This window comes from Hemitrygon akajei, chromosome 4 (assembly GCF_048418815.1).
Source record: "Hemitrygon akajei chromosome 4, sHemAka1.3, whole genome shotgun sequence".
Classification (NCBI taxonomy): Eukaryota; Metazoa; Chordata; class Chondrichthyes; order Myliobatiformes; family Dasyatidae; genus Hemitrygon; species Hemitrygon akajei.
The window spans coordinates 181,865,375-181,881,114 of NC_133127.1; the positions used below are offsets into that span (position 1 = coordinate 181,865,375).

Genomic DNA, 15,740 nt, shown 5'->3' on the forward strand with positions numbered 1-15,740 from the left:
CCCTGCTCCAGAGACTGTTGTGCGTGAAAATCCTCGAGGAAGTCGGCAGTTTCTGAGAGACGCAAACCACCCTGCCGGGCACCAACAATCATTCCACGGTCAAAGTCACTTAGATCACATTTCTTCCCCATCCTGATATTTGGTCTGAACAATAACTTAACCTCTTGACCACGTCTGCATGCTTTTATGCATTGAGTTGCTGCCACATGATTGGTTGAATAGATAAACGAGTAGATGTACAGGTGTACCTAACTAAGTGGCCTGTGAGTGTATACCCAAGGTATATATGCTTACCATAATAATCTTTAACTTAGAAAAATGCCACCTGATGCTAAGCTCCAAGATGGAAGAAAAATTTGATATAAATGGTCTGGGATATGTTTTCCTTTTCACATGCACTTAATTGGCTAAAACCTCATATCTTTGTAGATGTACATACATGCTAATAACCGGCTGGTGGTGTAGTGGCATCAGCGCTGGACTTTGGGGTGAGAGGTCCTGAGTTCGAATCCGGCCGGCTCCCTTGCACGCTCTCCATCCGTGCCTGGGTTGAGTGTCGAGCTAGCAACTCGATCTCGTTAAAAAAAAACCTGGAGAGGGATGGTTCCGCCAGGTTTCAGATGCGCAAGACACGCCGTACGATGAGCAATCACCAAAAGAATCGGTGCAAAAAGCTTGTCAAGACGGCGCCCTTGGCGCGCGCACACACACACACGCACGCACGCACGCACGCACGCACACACACACACACACACGCGCGCACACACGCACACACACACGCACGCACACACACACACACGCACACGCACACGCACACGCACACACGCACACACACACACACACACACACACGCACACACACACACGCTAACACGCTAATACTAAACTGGTCTGAAGTCAAGAGCTCTGAAGTAGTGCAAGAAATTATTTTTAAAAATATTAAATGAAGTGCATTTTCTCAAAAAATCATTTAGTGTTAAGTGTGGGAAATGTGAAAATGTCCCACCCTTTAGACTGGCCTTCTCCTTGACGTGCTTGTATCTGGAGCCTTGATCTCCATCACTGTCGAGGCATGTCCCTGGAGGGCGCACATTCTGAAGTCTCCGCAGTCTCCGGGGAAATATGTTAGGACAGATATTGTTGTGGAGACTGTTGCAGCAACCGATGCCACTTAATCCTCGGAGTTACCTTTGAGCTCGGGAAAATTTCCATCACAAGGAAGAATGATGTTTTTGAAACGTTCTAACCAAGGAGCATATGAAGCATAGAGAACGAAATAAATAATTCCAATCACCATAAATTTCAAACTGCCACAACAGTGCATAAGGTGGAAGGAAAGCAAGCCTGCATATATTTGTGGTTTTATTAGACTCTATCCAATTGCACAGTTTTCCTTCGGATTCTTGCAGAATGACTAATGGCCTAAATTAGTCATTCTCCATGAAGTAGCGGAACTATCAACCTATTTGACTGCATGAGAAATCGCAAATTCAATCTTTCTCCTTCCCTCACATCTAAAGGTGTGTAAGGGGTCACAGGAAATGCATGTCAGAATGGACCTTGTACCCTGTTTTAATTTAAGATGGGGGGATATATGGGAGGCAGGGTTTAAGGGTCGACACAACATTGTGGGCCGAAGGGCCTGTGCTGTGCTGTACTATTCTATGTTCTATCTCTTTGCCCTAACATCCTTTTTCCTCTGTATTTTATTTTATATATTTTTATCTAGAAATACAGCACTGTAACAGGCCCTTCTGGCTCAATGAGGCCCTGTCGCCCTATAACACCCTATTAACCTAGTAACCCATACATCTTTAGAATGTGGGGAAAATGGAGCTCCCAGAGGAAACTTAACCGGTCATGGGGAGAACAGACAAACTCATTACAGACAGTGGTGCAATTGAACTTGTAAACCTAAGTTGGTGCACAGCAAAGCTTGAAGTAAGTTTATTATCAAAGTACATGTACAACCCTGAGATTCATTTTCTTGTGGGCATACTCAATAAATCCATGGAATAATAACCATAACAGAATCAATGAAAGACTGCCCAACTTGGGCGTTCAACTGGAGTGCAGAGGATGACAAACTCTGCATAGACAAAAGAAATAAATAATAATAATAATAAATAAATAAGCAGTAAATATCAGGAACATAAGATGATGCAGCCCAGTGGACAGCCAGCGCCTCTTCCCCAGGGCACCACTGCTCAGTACAAGAGGACGTGGCTTTAAGGTAAGGGGAGGGAAGTTCAAGGGGGATATTAGAGGAAGGTTTTTCACTCAGAGAGTGGTTGGTGCGTGGAATGTACTGCCTGAGTCAGTGGTGGAGGCAGATACACTAGTGAAATTTATGAGACTACTAGACAGGTATATGGAGGAATTTAAGGTGGAGGGTTATATGGGAGGCAGGGTTTAAGGGTTGGCACAACATTGTGGGCTGAATGGTCTGTACAGTGCTGTATTGTTCTTTGTTATTTGTGTGAGGTTAATGAACACTATAAGGCCCAGAGATTATTCACTGGGGCCTGGAGGTGTTTTCAAGGCAAAGCTCTTGAAGAATTTTAAGCCTCGGCCTGACTCTGGAGTGTTTGTATCGATGAGGGTTAACTGTATATCTGCCTGGCTATCTACCTTTGCATCCATCTCTCTATAACATGTAATATACATATATATTAAATTTTGGACCATAGTGTTTATGTGATACACAAGCACGGTGCAGTCATTCATCGTAAATATAATTCCCATTTTCCTGCAGTGATGCATTGCCTGAAATCAGAGCTATTTGTATCGAGGAAATAGGCATCTGGATGAAAACCTGCAGCGATCGCTTTCTGACTGACAGCTACTTGAAATATGTGGGGTGGACTTTGCATGACAAAGTGAGTCAATCTATAATGTTCTCCGGTCCTCTCTCCGTCTTGGTTGGGGGGTGATTAATTCTCCGTTCTGTGATGGCTTTTTTTGCAGTCCTTTTTGAATGCTATTATATATTCAAACTAATCTGGGAATTTTGCTGAAGTGGTGTTGTAATGAGCCCAAAGTAGACAAAGTGTCAGCCTGCTATTTGCCAAGTTTCAGTTCATGTTCATCATGGTCCATGCGCAAGTGAAAATAAAGGCCCCAAAGTCACTCTATATTGGCATTCGTTGCTTGGACAGCTACTTGGGACTTGTTCATGGGAGTAGGAAGCTAACTAGTTGAGATTGGTGAGCCCAGAGGACATGGCTGCATTCTCACCGGCTGCATCTCCGTATGGTATGGTGGGAGGTGGGCACTGCACAGGATCAAAATCAGCTGCAGAAGCTTGTGAGCTCAGTTAGCTCTATCATGGGCAATAGCCCTCCCCTGCTTCCAGGACATCTTCAAGGAACAATGCCTCAAAAAGGTGACGTCCATCATTAAGGACCCCCCCATCATCCAGGACATGCTCTTTTCTCATTGTTACCATCAGGAAGAAGGGACAGGAGCCTGATGGCACATACTCAATGATTTGGGAACAGCTTCTTCCCCTCTGCCATCATATTTCTGAATGGACATTGAAGCCATGAACCTTTTTTCTTTATGCACTATCTATTTAATTTAATTTAACTTACTGTATTTACAGTTTTTCTTTATTATGTGTTGCATTGTACTGCTGCCACAAAAACAAATTGCACTGATATTAAACCTGATTCTGATTCTGAATAGGTTTTTGCTGAAAGACGATGTTATCATTTACAGAGGTGGTTAAGATAAGTAGGCATCACCTATTAGACTTTGGAAGGCCAAACTTGAAAGGCAGAACACAGAATTAATGGCAGGATTCATAACAGTGTGGAGGACTGGAGCGACCTTGGGGTCCATGTGCATAGATCCCTCAGAATTGCCGTGCAAGTTGATAGGGTGGTTAAGAAGGTGTATGGTGTGTTGGCCTTCATTAGTTGAGGGATTAAGTTCAAGAGTCGCGAGGTAATGCTACAGCTCCATAAAACTAGTTAGATAGATAGATAGATAGATAGATACTTTATTCATCCCCATGGGGAAATTCAACATTTTTTCCAATGTCCACTCGTGAAGTATTGTGTTCAGTTCTGGTCACCTCATTAGAGGAAGGATGTAGAACCTTTAAAGAGGGTGCAGAGGAGTTTTACCAGGACGTTGTCCTGGATTAGAGAGCATGTTTTATAAGGACAGGTTGAGCGGTCTAGAGCTTTTCGCTTTGGAGCAAAGGAGGATGAGAGGTGACTTGATAGTGACATTGGGGTTACAGTTGTGACTAGCATTCAGAGCCCTGGACCATTTATCTGTAGATTTGAGTTCAATTCCCACCAACACAGCTGTGGAATTTAAATTCAGTCAATTAGATATATCTGAACTTAGAAGTAAATCGAATCATATTGGTCGATTATAAAACTACTGGATTGTTATAAGAATCTATTTCGCTTACTAATACTCTTCAGGAAATCTTCTATCTGGTGCTCCTGATGTTGCCTCCTTTATACTGGTGACTCCCAATGTAAATTGGGGGGGGATGGGTTTGCTTTGTTGAGCACTTCTGCTACATCTGCAAAGAGCGGAATTTCCTGGTGGACTGCAATTTTAATTCCTTTTGCATTTCCAGTTCCGAATATTGGTCCATGATCTCCACTTCTGCCATGATGAAGCTACTCTCAGAGTGGAGTAATAACTCCTCATGTTTCGTCTAGGTAGCCTCCAGCCTGAAGGCAATGACATCGATTTCTCCTTCCAGTCATTTTTTCCCCCACTCCCCTTCTCTCTTCTTCTTTTCCCTATTCTGCTCTCTTATCTCTCCTCTTCAGCTGCCTATCACCTCTCCCTGATGCCCCTCTTTGTTCCCCTTCTCCCATAGTTCTCCTATCAGATTCCTTCTTCTCCAGCCCTTTACCTTTCCCACCCATCTGGCTTTACCTATCACCTTCCAGCTAGTCCTCCTTTCCCTCTCCCTGCCTTTTGGCTCTGGCATCCTTTCCAGACGTGATGAAGAGTCTTGGCCTGAACTGTTGACTGCTAATTTATTTCCATAGTCTCTGCCTTGAGTTCCTCCAGCATTTTGTGTGTGTTAATCTTCTATTGTTTGAATCTGGCAATTATTGGTCAGCAGAACTCACAGCAACTATTAGCCCTCCTTACAAAAGGTCCGTGTTGATTGGTTGAGTGGTGACTAGGGTGGGAAGTATGGGCTACCTTACCAACAATGCCCAAGTCTTGGTAATGAACCAATGTGAGTGAGATGGCAAGTTTCAGATTTCAGTATATGTGTGTAGATTCAGAATGAGTGAAGACTAAAGGAGAGGGAGAGGGAATGGTGAAGAGGCATCTTATAACTTTGCAATGGATTAACAAAAGATGAGAGTCCAAGTCAGATAAGTAGGGGGAGCTGCTCATATCTTTCCTTGCTCATGACCTTATAGATTTATATAAAATATTGAGGGGCACAGATAGGTGACTGCACACAGTCTTTTTCTCATGGAAGGGGAGCTAAAAAATTAGAGGGCCTGGGTTTAAGGTAAGGGATGAGATTTAAAAGGGCTCTGAGCTATGTTCCCTCTAAGCTGTGCGCATGCAAACACGTTTTTCAACCAGCGCACAAAATAAATTAATGTGCACGCAAAAGGTTAGTTACCTAAAATAATAATTATACTTATTGAAAATAATTCACTAGCTAAACATTTCTGTTAACTAGTTAACAGAATATGTATGTTATTTTGTTGTTACTCTGTGCAGTTTTATGTCAAATATTTTGTAAACCTACATAAACTGTGCCATGTGTGCATTCAGTGTGCACATACTTTTGTCACAGGAAAAAAATTTGCACAACGTAAGATTTTTGCGCACACTGACTACTAAAAATAAGAGGGAACATTGGTCCTGAGGGGCAGTTCTTCGTGCAGAGGGTGGTGCCTATATGGGACAGGTTACCAGAGAAAGTGAGAGAGGCAGGTACAATAACAACATATAAAAGACAATTGGCTCGATATGTTGCAGGAGTTCAGAGGGATAGGGTCCAAACATGGGTAAATGTAGCGTATCATGGACAGCATGGACAAGTTGGGCCGAAAGGCCCTTTTCCATGCTACATTGTCTATGACTCTATGATGGGGACCTTTCCTTGATATTGTTACTTGCCAAAGCTGTTACAAGTGGGAACCTTCAGATTTCCTTTTCAGCTCTTTCAAATCTAAGCTTGTTCTTAGATCAATTCCCATATCCCCACGCTCCTGCAAGCCTCTCTCTCTTGTCTAATTGAAGGAAGCCAAAGACGGTAACTCAGTTGTTAATTTAGATGCATTTTTAGTTAATTAAATATGCTTCTGGAGATAGGTCACAGAACAACAGCCATCTGCTGAAAGGAAGACCAGGTTCGGCAGGTTATGTGACCACCTCCTGCTCCCATGGTCTTGGGTTCCAGGCTCCCATTGTTTGCTTTTGTAAGAGGTCGATTTTGGTTTCTCAATGTCCTTCGGGGTGAAATTAGTCATGATCCAATATCTTAGGTTTCAGATCAGTTAGCAGGTTAACCACAAGAAGGGGATGGTGGAAGAAAATACCCCCACAACATTTAAGACTGGGGTTCCCAACTTTTTTTATGCAACCAAGTGTCTGAGTTGGATTAGTGTAGTTGGATTGGCTTGGTGGTGGATATGAAAATGGTATGCTGAGGTGCCTGCTTGACTCTAAGGCTATGATCACTCACTCCGATGATATCGCCAATAAGAAAAGCAAAAAAAAAACATCTATGACATTCAGTTCAGGTAATTTATTTTGAAGAGAAAATGCAGTCTGACCATTTTTCCTCTAACCCTGCTGCTATTATTCTTTTGAAGCAAAGTGAGGTGAGATTGAAATGCCTGATTGGATTACTGGCCCTGTACTCTGACCAAGAGTGTTGCGCAAAGATGGATCTTTTCACCTGTCGCTTCAAGGTGAGTTGACGTCTTTCCTTCTGATGGCATCTGAGAGGGAGGGTTCTGGGAGAAGCAGCAACCATGGAATCTTTGCCCCAATCTTGGGTTGAATGAATTTATGGAGGTTTCAACGCATAACCTCTCATATCCAATCTTACTTTCCAGTCTAATAGCCCATATATTCAACTCCCAAACTTAATACAGCTAAACATCTAATGTACTGGTGTTGTTAATGTCCTTGGGCCAGAGTGTGGAGAATACCAGTAGCTCCACTTCCCACTGGTGTGGGGACGGCACCAAATTAAACTTGGAATCAATGTTGCTAACATTGAAAGTAAATAAAAGCAGGAATCTCTGAGTTAGACAGTGTTATACAGCACTTAGAGTCCGAGCCCTTCCTTGGACGCTCAGGCGTGAGGCAGGAGTGTGTGCTAGCGTCAATGCTCTTTAACATCTTCCTCCTGTGTGTTACCAAGCTTCTCCACAATGAGATTGAGGATAGCAGCGGTGTGGCAGTGAACGTCAGATTAGATGGCAACCTCTTTGACATCAGGAGGCTCCACGCAACCACCAAACTCCGTAGAGAGCAGGTCTTGGTGCTGCAGTATGCAGATGATTGTGCTCTTGTGGCCCATACTCTGGAGGATCTTCAGACTGTCCTTGCTGTGGCAGTGAGAGCGTACAGCAGGATGGGGCTGACCGTCAATATCACCAAGACAGAAGTGGTTTGCCAATGGAGTACCAGTGTCCCACCCACCCTACCTGCCTACACTGTTGGTGATGAAAAGCTGACAGTTGTGCCATCTTTCAAATATCTAGTGAGCATTCTCTCTGAGGATAGCGGCATTGACAACGACATCCAGAGCCGCATTAAACAGGCATCAGCTGCCTTTGGGAGACTTCGGCGTAGAGTCTTTCAGAACAGGAGCCTTCGTCCCTCCACAAAGGTCGCTGTATACCAAGCGGTCTGTCACCACCCTCCTTTATAGCTGTGAAGCTTGGGTAACCTACAGCTGTCACATCAAGTCCTTGGAGCGCTTCCACATAAGCTGCCTTCAGCGCATCCTGGGAATTACTTGGCGTGAGTGGGTGCCTCTCACTGAAATACTTGTTAAGACCAACTGCAGAAGTATTGAGGGCATGATCACCCAGCATTATCATGGTCGACACTCAGCTGGAGGGTCGAAGAAGCGCTATAAGGATCAGATGAAGAATGCTTTAAGGAAGTGCAAGATCAGACCTGGATGTTGCAGCTGACCGTAACACTTGGCGACAGCTGTGTAGGGATGGGGTTCGTATTCTGGAGATGGAAAGAACAACCAGAAGAGAGCCAGGAGAAATGCAGCCATGGTTGCCATCACTACCACCACTACCACATACACATGTCCCACCTGCAATAGAACTTGTGGGTCCAGGCTAGGACTGTATAGTCATCAAAGATCTCACCGCTAAAGGAGTGGACATCGTCATCGGATTCCGATGGACAACCGGAGAAGAGGAGAGAAGAGACAGCACTTACACAGGTCCTTCGGCCTAACTCATCCATGCCTAGCAGGATGTCTAGCTGTGCTAATCCCATTTGCCTGCATTTGGCCCATATTCTTATGAAACTTTTTTATCCCCATACAGTTCTGTGTGAAAGTCTTAGGCACATGTATATAGCTAGGGTGTCGAAGACTTTTGCACTGTACTGTACCTGTCTAAATGTTTTTTTTAAACATAAGCAACAAACGATCCACTGGAGAAGCTCATGGGTTGAGCAGCGTCTGAGGGTGGAAAGGAGCTGTCGATGTTTCGAGGTAAAACCCTGCAGGAGGACGATCCTGGTGACAGTTCTTTTCTCCCCGCAGATGCTGCTCGACCCACTGAGCTGTTCCAGCAGTTTGTTTGATTTTTAATTATTTGTCACACGTACATCGAAAGACTGAAGTGTGTTGTTTGTGTTAGCGTGCTGGGGGCATCCCACAAGTGTTGCCACACATTCCTGGCAGAACAACATAAATGCCAACAGCAGCAAAACAGCCCCTTTCTCATGCTCCAACCCCCCTGCACTCTCACCCATACAGACTGGCCTCCGACCCAGAACAGGCTGCCTCTGGGCCTCCGACTTCTAGTCATAAAACTAAATTCCTACCCACTGATACAAAGCCTTGGTATTTTTGGTTACTTTCTCCCAGTTAGCATACAAGGTGCAAATTAAATGGAGAAATTCACACATAAAATATGTAATGAGAAATGAAAGACCGGTTAGACAGTATTTTAAACAACTTTGTTCAAAGCAGCTTACAATGCTTGGCAACCATTAGTTTTGAAAACTCCACATATCTGCAGCATTAGAGATTGAATAACTTTCTAGTAAAGCATACACAGGTCACCAGCTTAATGTTAAGTAGTATAAAAACTCATTCAGCCATCAGGAAAAAAGAGCCTGCTTCACTTACTACAGTTGAAATTAAAAAGCACAGTATTTGCCATTACCTTCGAGAAATAAGACATCATTTGAATAAGATGTGATGCAATTGGCCTTATCTATGGGAAGATTGATGTGATGTTTAATTTCTGTCGTCTGACAGCCATTTTAAAACTTTGCTACTTCTATCGCTTGTTTTATGCTCCAGATTCCAGCATCTGCAGTCCCTTGTGTCTCCGGCCTTTTAAGTGTAACTGTACCCACCTCTAACACCTCCTCATGTTGCACCACCCTCTGTGTGGGAAAAACCAAGTCCTACAGATCTCCAAATTCGAATGCTACCAAGTAGCAAGTTGTGGAAAGATTTGTATTGACATAATGAGTTCTATGTCCACTCTTGAGTACTTCTTAGTTGATTAGATTTGTAAAATATAATTTGAGTTGTAAAGTAGGAAAAATAGCAGAGAGTCATAAACACAGGAGATTCTGCAGATGATAAAACCCAGAGTACCACATACAAAATGCTGGAGGAACTCAGCAGCTCAGGCAGCATCTATGGAGAGGAATAAACAGTTGAAGTTTTAGGCTAAGACCCTTCATCAGACCCTTCCTGATGAAGGTCTGATCAGGTCCTGATGAAAGATCTCAACCTGAATTGTCGACTGTTTATTCCTCTCCATGGACTCTGCCTGACCTGTTGAGCTCCAAGCAGAGCAGAAAATTTGCATACAGCAAAATCTCACTGTAATATCAATCAGATAATGTGCTGATTATTGTTTTGGCTGAATGAGAGTAATGATGGGCCTGGACACTAGGGATAATCCAGTTACCCTGGATACCAGAGATAATCCCATTTTTATGGTGAAGTTTCTCGAGTGTGGTGTGGCAGTTGAGCCAAATCCCTCTAGAGTCAGCTCCTTCTTTTCTTTGAATTCACCCAGTTGACTCTATTGGGTAGGCCACTGGCCTTCAAGTGCATGGTTCGCAGAAAGTGAAATCGCATGTAGACAGGATGACAAAGAAGCCAATTTGCACACTGTAACTCAATGGAGTGCACAATGACTGTAACTCAATGGATGCACTGACCCTTAGAATCCTCTAGTCAGTGAAAATGGAGATGGTTTTGGGAAGTTTAAGATCTTGTAGTGGGAGCAGGTAGAGCTGCATTAGCAGAGGAAGGAGCAGCCTACCACACAAGCTACCCATAACCCTCCCCGTTCTGTGGAAGTGTATGTGGATCCCATGTTGACCTCAAAATCCATATGAGAACCCACAAAACTAGAGTGGAAGCTATCTTTGATTCCAGCGCAATTCTCCTCCAGCCTTGGAACTCTCCTAGTCGTCTTAAACTTAACATCTCCAGAGCTGGGGGACTGAACCCTAAGCTCTGGAACTTCCTCCTTTTTCTCCTTTAGTTCTTCCTGACCCATTAAACTTAACTCCTGAATCTGTCTGTCACTATATTTCCTTATGCAACTCAGTCATACTCTTTCTGATAACATATCTGTGAAGGGAGGTTTTCTGTCCTGAAAGCGGTGTCTAGATGGGAGTTTGTTAGATTTTTCAAAACCAGTGTTGTGTCGATGTGTGCAGGCCTGTGTACTGGGTTATTTAACTGACAGACCCTAGTATATGTTAGTGCATACAATAATTAATCTGTTCAAGAGCTTCACATGATCTATAGTATAAGTGTGTTTAAAAAGCAGTTAATACACTCAGTGGCCGTTTCATTAGGTACACCTGTACACCTGCTTGTTAATGCAAATATCTAATCAACCAATCATGTGTCAGCTACTTGATGACTAAAAGCACGCCGGTATGGCCAAGAGGTTCAGTTGTTGTTCAGACCGATCAGCAGAAAGGGGAAGAATTGTGATCTAATGCTGTTCCGTTATTCAAGAAGGGAGCCAGGAATAATTCTGGAAACTATAGACTGATGAGTCTTACATCAGTGATAGGGGAAGTTACTGGAGAGCTTAGGGATAAGGTTTATGAGCATTTGGAACACCACGGCTTAATGAAGGAGAGCCAGCACGTCTTTGTGTGGGGCAAGTTGTGTTTTACTAACTTGATTGAGTTGTTTTGACGAGGTGACTCATCAAGGTGATTGATGAAGGTAGAGCTGTGGATGTTGTTTAAATGGATTTTAGTAAGGTGTTTGTCAAGTTCCCTCATAGGAGGCTCGTCTGGAAGATGAAGATGCATGGGATCCATTGTGAATCGGTCATTTGGATTCAGAACTGGCTTTCCTGCAGAAAACAGTGGATAGTGGTCAAAGGAACTTAGTCTAACTGGAGGTCTGGGTTTCTTTTGTAACTTTAAAAACATTAAACTAATTCAAAGGAAAACAAGAGACCCGAAAGATGCAAGTTTAATTTTGTCTTTTGAGGCATGCACATATCCTATGGTGGCATCATGCCGTGTGTGATTCATGCATTTTTACATATAACCCGTTATGAATTATTTAAATGAACAAGGATGCTTAATCAAAGATTACTCAAGTACTACTGAAATATTAAATACACTAGTCTGATTCGTGGTGTTCCGCAGGGCTCTGTACTGGGACCTCTGCTGCTTGTGATGTTTGTAAGTGACCTGGATGAAATTGTAAGTGGGTGGCTTAGTAAGTTTTCAGATTAGTGGTGTTGTGGATAGCTTATAACACTGGCCCAGAATACAGTGAGGTATAGGCCAGTTGCAGGTATAGGCAGATGGAGTTTAACCCAGACAAATGTGAAGTGTTGCACCTTAGTAGGTCAAACGTAAAGAGACAGGACTCTGTTAATGGAAAGACTAACAATGTTGAAGAGCAGGGTGTCGTTGCAGTCCAAGTTCAGAGCTTCCTGAAAGTGGCTACCCAAGTTGACAGGGTAGTTAAGAAGGTATATAATATGCTTGCCTTTGTTAGTTGAGGCACTGAATTCAGGAGTCTGCAAGTTATGCTGCAGCTTTGTAATACTCTAGTCAGGCTGCATCTGGAGTATTGCATGCAGTACTGGTCACCCCATTATTGGAAGGATGTCAAGTCTTTAGAGAGAGTGCAGATGAGGTTTACTAGGATGCTGCCTGGATTAGAGTGCACCTGCTATAACAAAAGGTTGGACAAACTTAAAGTTAACATGAGTGAATCTGCAGATGCTGGAAATAAATAAAAAACACAAAATGCTGGCAGAACTCAGCAGGCCAGACAGCATCTATGGGGTTCCCCTCCTGATGAAGGGTTTCGGCCCGAAACGTCGTTATTACCTCCTCCCATAGATGCTGTCTGGACTGCTGAGTTCTGCCAGCATTTTGTGTTTTTTACAAACTTAAGTTGTTTTCTCTACAGCGGCGGAGGCTGAAGGGAGACCTGATAGAAGTTTATAAGATTATGAGAAGCATAAATAGAGTAGAAAGATAATATCTTTTTCCCAGGGTTGAAATGTCTAATATCAGAGGGCATGCTTTTAGGATGAAAGGGGTTAATTTCAAAGGAGATGTGAAGGGCTAGTTTTTACACAGGGAGTGTAAAAAGGGATAGATATGGATATTGTATAGACAGAGTGGATTAGTTAGTTTGCTCATTTGATTACTAATTTAATTGGAACAGTACAGCATTGTGGGCTGAATGGCCTCTTCCAGTGCTGTACTGTTCTATTACTGACTTTGACCATAGAATTATTGTTGGTTACAGAAACTACTGATCTCCTGGGATTTTTACACACAACAGAATCTAGAGTTCACAAAAATCAAGAAAGCACAGGATAAGATGTTAATATCCCCTGTGCCAATGGGCTGTGAGCATTTGCTTGAGACTGCCCTGATGTTGGGAGAGAGTGGTCCGAAAAACAAAAAAAAAGTGTGTGGCAGTTCTGCTGGTGAAAAGACTTTGTTAATGAGGGAGGTCAGACTGGTTCAAGTTGACAGTAACACACATTACCACAAGTTACAACAGTGATGTGCAGAAGAACATTTATGAGTACACAGCACATCAAGCCTTGAAATGGATGGGAAGAAGGCCACACTGAGTTCCATTCCTGTATCTAATCGGCTGGCCACTTGTTGCGTATTTAATATTTCAGTAAGATTTGAGTAATAATGTAAATATATTGTTTGATTAAGCATTCTTATTTAAATAAATAATTATGGGTTTGTTGTAAAAGTACGTAAATGGCATTCGTCATAATGCCACCACGTCATGAGTGCATGCCTTGCTAAAAGTAAAAACGAAACTAACGTGAATGCATTCTGGACTTCCATATTTTTTATTTCAATTAGCTTCATGTTTATGAGTTACAAAACATAACGCCACTGATTGGATTACTGCAATTCTTGAATTATTATTTGAACAGTAAAATATTACAAATGTAATCACAAGTGTGGCGGTCATATCCACTGCTCTTTTTAGTGAGTGGGGCCCAGTTTAACTATTTGAAATCTCCTAACCACACCGTGTCCTTTTCCTTTCCAACAGGACAGAATCAAATCAATGACTCTGGACACTGAAAGTGAAGTAGCTGTACAAGCAATTAAGGTGTTAACTCTCATGTTGGAGTGAGTAATTGCCTCCTTATTGTTTTCTGATAAAATGGGGATTTTCCCAATTATGTCAGCACCTTTGGAATAATAGTGATCCTAACCATTTTGGGATTTCACAAGTATGAGAAAATCTGCAGATGCTGGAAATCCAAAGCATCACATGCAAAATGCTACAGGAACTCAGCAGGCCAGGCAACATCTATGGAAAAGAGTAAACAATCGGTGTTTCAGGCCGAGACCCTTCTTCAGGACTGAGAGGGAAGAGTGGAGATGGCAGAGTGAAACGTTGGGGGGGGGGGAGAGGGAAAGAGGCTAGCTGGAGGTGTTAGGCAAAGTCAGGTGGGTGGGGAAGGTCAAGGGCTGGGGAAGAAAGTATCTGACAGGCGTGGAGAGTGGATGATAGGAGAAGGGGAGCAGGAGGGGACCCAGAGGAAGTAATAGGCAGGTGAGAAGAAGTGAACGGTCAGAGAGGTGAAGAGAAGAGGGTGGAGAAATTGATATTCATGCCATCCGGTCGGAGGGTACTCAGATGGAATATCAGATGTTGCTCCGCTACCTTGAGGATAGCCTCATCTTGGCACAAGGCACATTGGAACAGGAATGGGAATATTTTGGGATTTGCACAATTAGAATTGGAATTGGTTTGTTAGTGTCGAATGTACGCAGGTGCGGTAAAAAAGCTTGACTTGCGTACTGTTCATACAGATCAGATCATCATTGAGGTAGAACAAGGCAAAACAATAAAAATGTAGAATGAAGTGTAACAGGGCCAAAGAAAGTGCAGTGCAGGTAGACAATAAAGTGCAGGATCCTAACAAGGTAGATGGTGAGGTCAAGAGTCCCAATAGGAATCATTCAGTAGTCATTTAGCACCGGGGTCAAAGCTGTTCTTGAGCTGGTTCTGTCGGCTGCGTAAGTCTAAGGAAGACACTCTCCAAACGTGGGAGATTGAGGTGCAGGCCCCCCCCCCAAAATCCCCCCGTTTGTGTGGGTGCTGCATGATTTGTTACCCTTTTACAAATAAGTACCACAAATTAACAGACAGTACACTGCATACGATTAAAAGATTTAGCTTTATAATTCTTAATTTGACTAAAGGGTTAGTAAAGAAAAAGCAAAAAAAAAGAAAAGGGCCCATTTTAATGAAACAGTCTAATGTGCACAAGTTGGAGCTCAGGGTTTCCCCTTCGCTGATCCTCCTTCGATCTCCCCGGGCTTCATCGAACCATGACCCCACTCTGGGTCGTCTCCTCCAACCTCTTCTCTCTGGCGTCTTCTCTCTTCTTCCCTCTCAAAAAAACCCCAAGCCCAACCTTAGTGTCCCTCAGCAGTGAAACTTCCCCTGAATCCGTTCATCCCAATAGGATGGCACACGTTTCTCCTATCTCTCATCTCCAACAGTAACCCAGACAAGCAGCTTACACAGAGAACAGGAGAGCATAACAGAGAAAAACTATGAACCATGTGAGGCAGGGCATTACAGACCGTTCTTTCAGTCTTTTGTAAGTTGTGCATGAGGGAAGGGGGGGAGAGAGTGGGGTGGGGTCTTTCAATATGCTGGCTTTTTTACTGACCTAAAGACAGAGTTATGGAGGGGGAGGGGAGGCTGGTTTCTATGAGCTTTGTCCACTACTCTCTGCAGTTTCTTGCAGTCACGTGCTGAGCAGTTCCCGTACCAATCCATGACACATCCAGATAGGATGCTTTCTCTGGTGCATCAATAGAAGTTGCTTACTTTTTCAATGATATGTAACACTTACCAATTAGTTCTAGCTCATAACTCAATATCAATATGTTCTTGCTCATGATAAGGTCCATTTGTTCAAAATAGCTTCCATTCCCTTCTATCCTGTAGAAATGCAGTTGACTGAATTGAATTAAAATTGAATGCCTGACCATTCAATTTTA

The 15,740-nt window shown here is 43.1% G+C and overlaps 1 protein-coding gene across 3 annotated transcripts in view; it reads left to right on the forward strand.

Annotated features, from left to right (window-relative positions):
• Positions 1-15,740, forward strand: part of LOC140727018 (cohesin subunit SA-2) — a 141,857-nt gene that overhangs the window by 63,640 nt on the left and 62,477 nt on the right. For all 3 annotated transcript variants that reach the window (XM_073044174.1, XM_073044172.1, XM_073044175.1), the window contains 3 exons: positions 2,755-2,878; positions 6,824-6,922; positions 13,768-13,847. In XM_073044174.1, the coding sequence (XP_072900275.1) occupies positions 2,755-2,878; positions 6,824-6,922; positions 13,768-13,847 (303 nt within the window). The remainder of the gene's footprint in view (positions 1-2,754; positions 2,879-6,823; positions 6,923-13,767; positions 13,848-15,740) is intronic.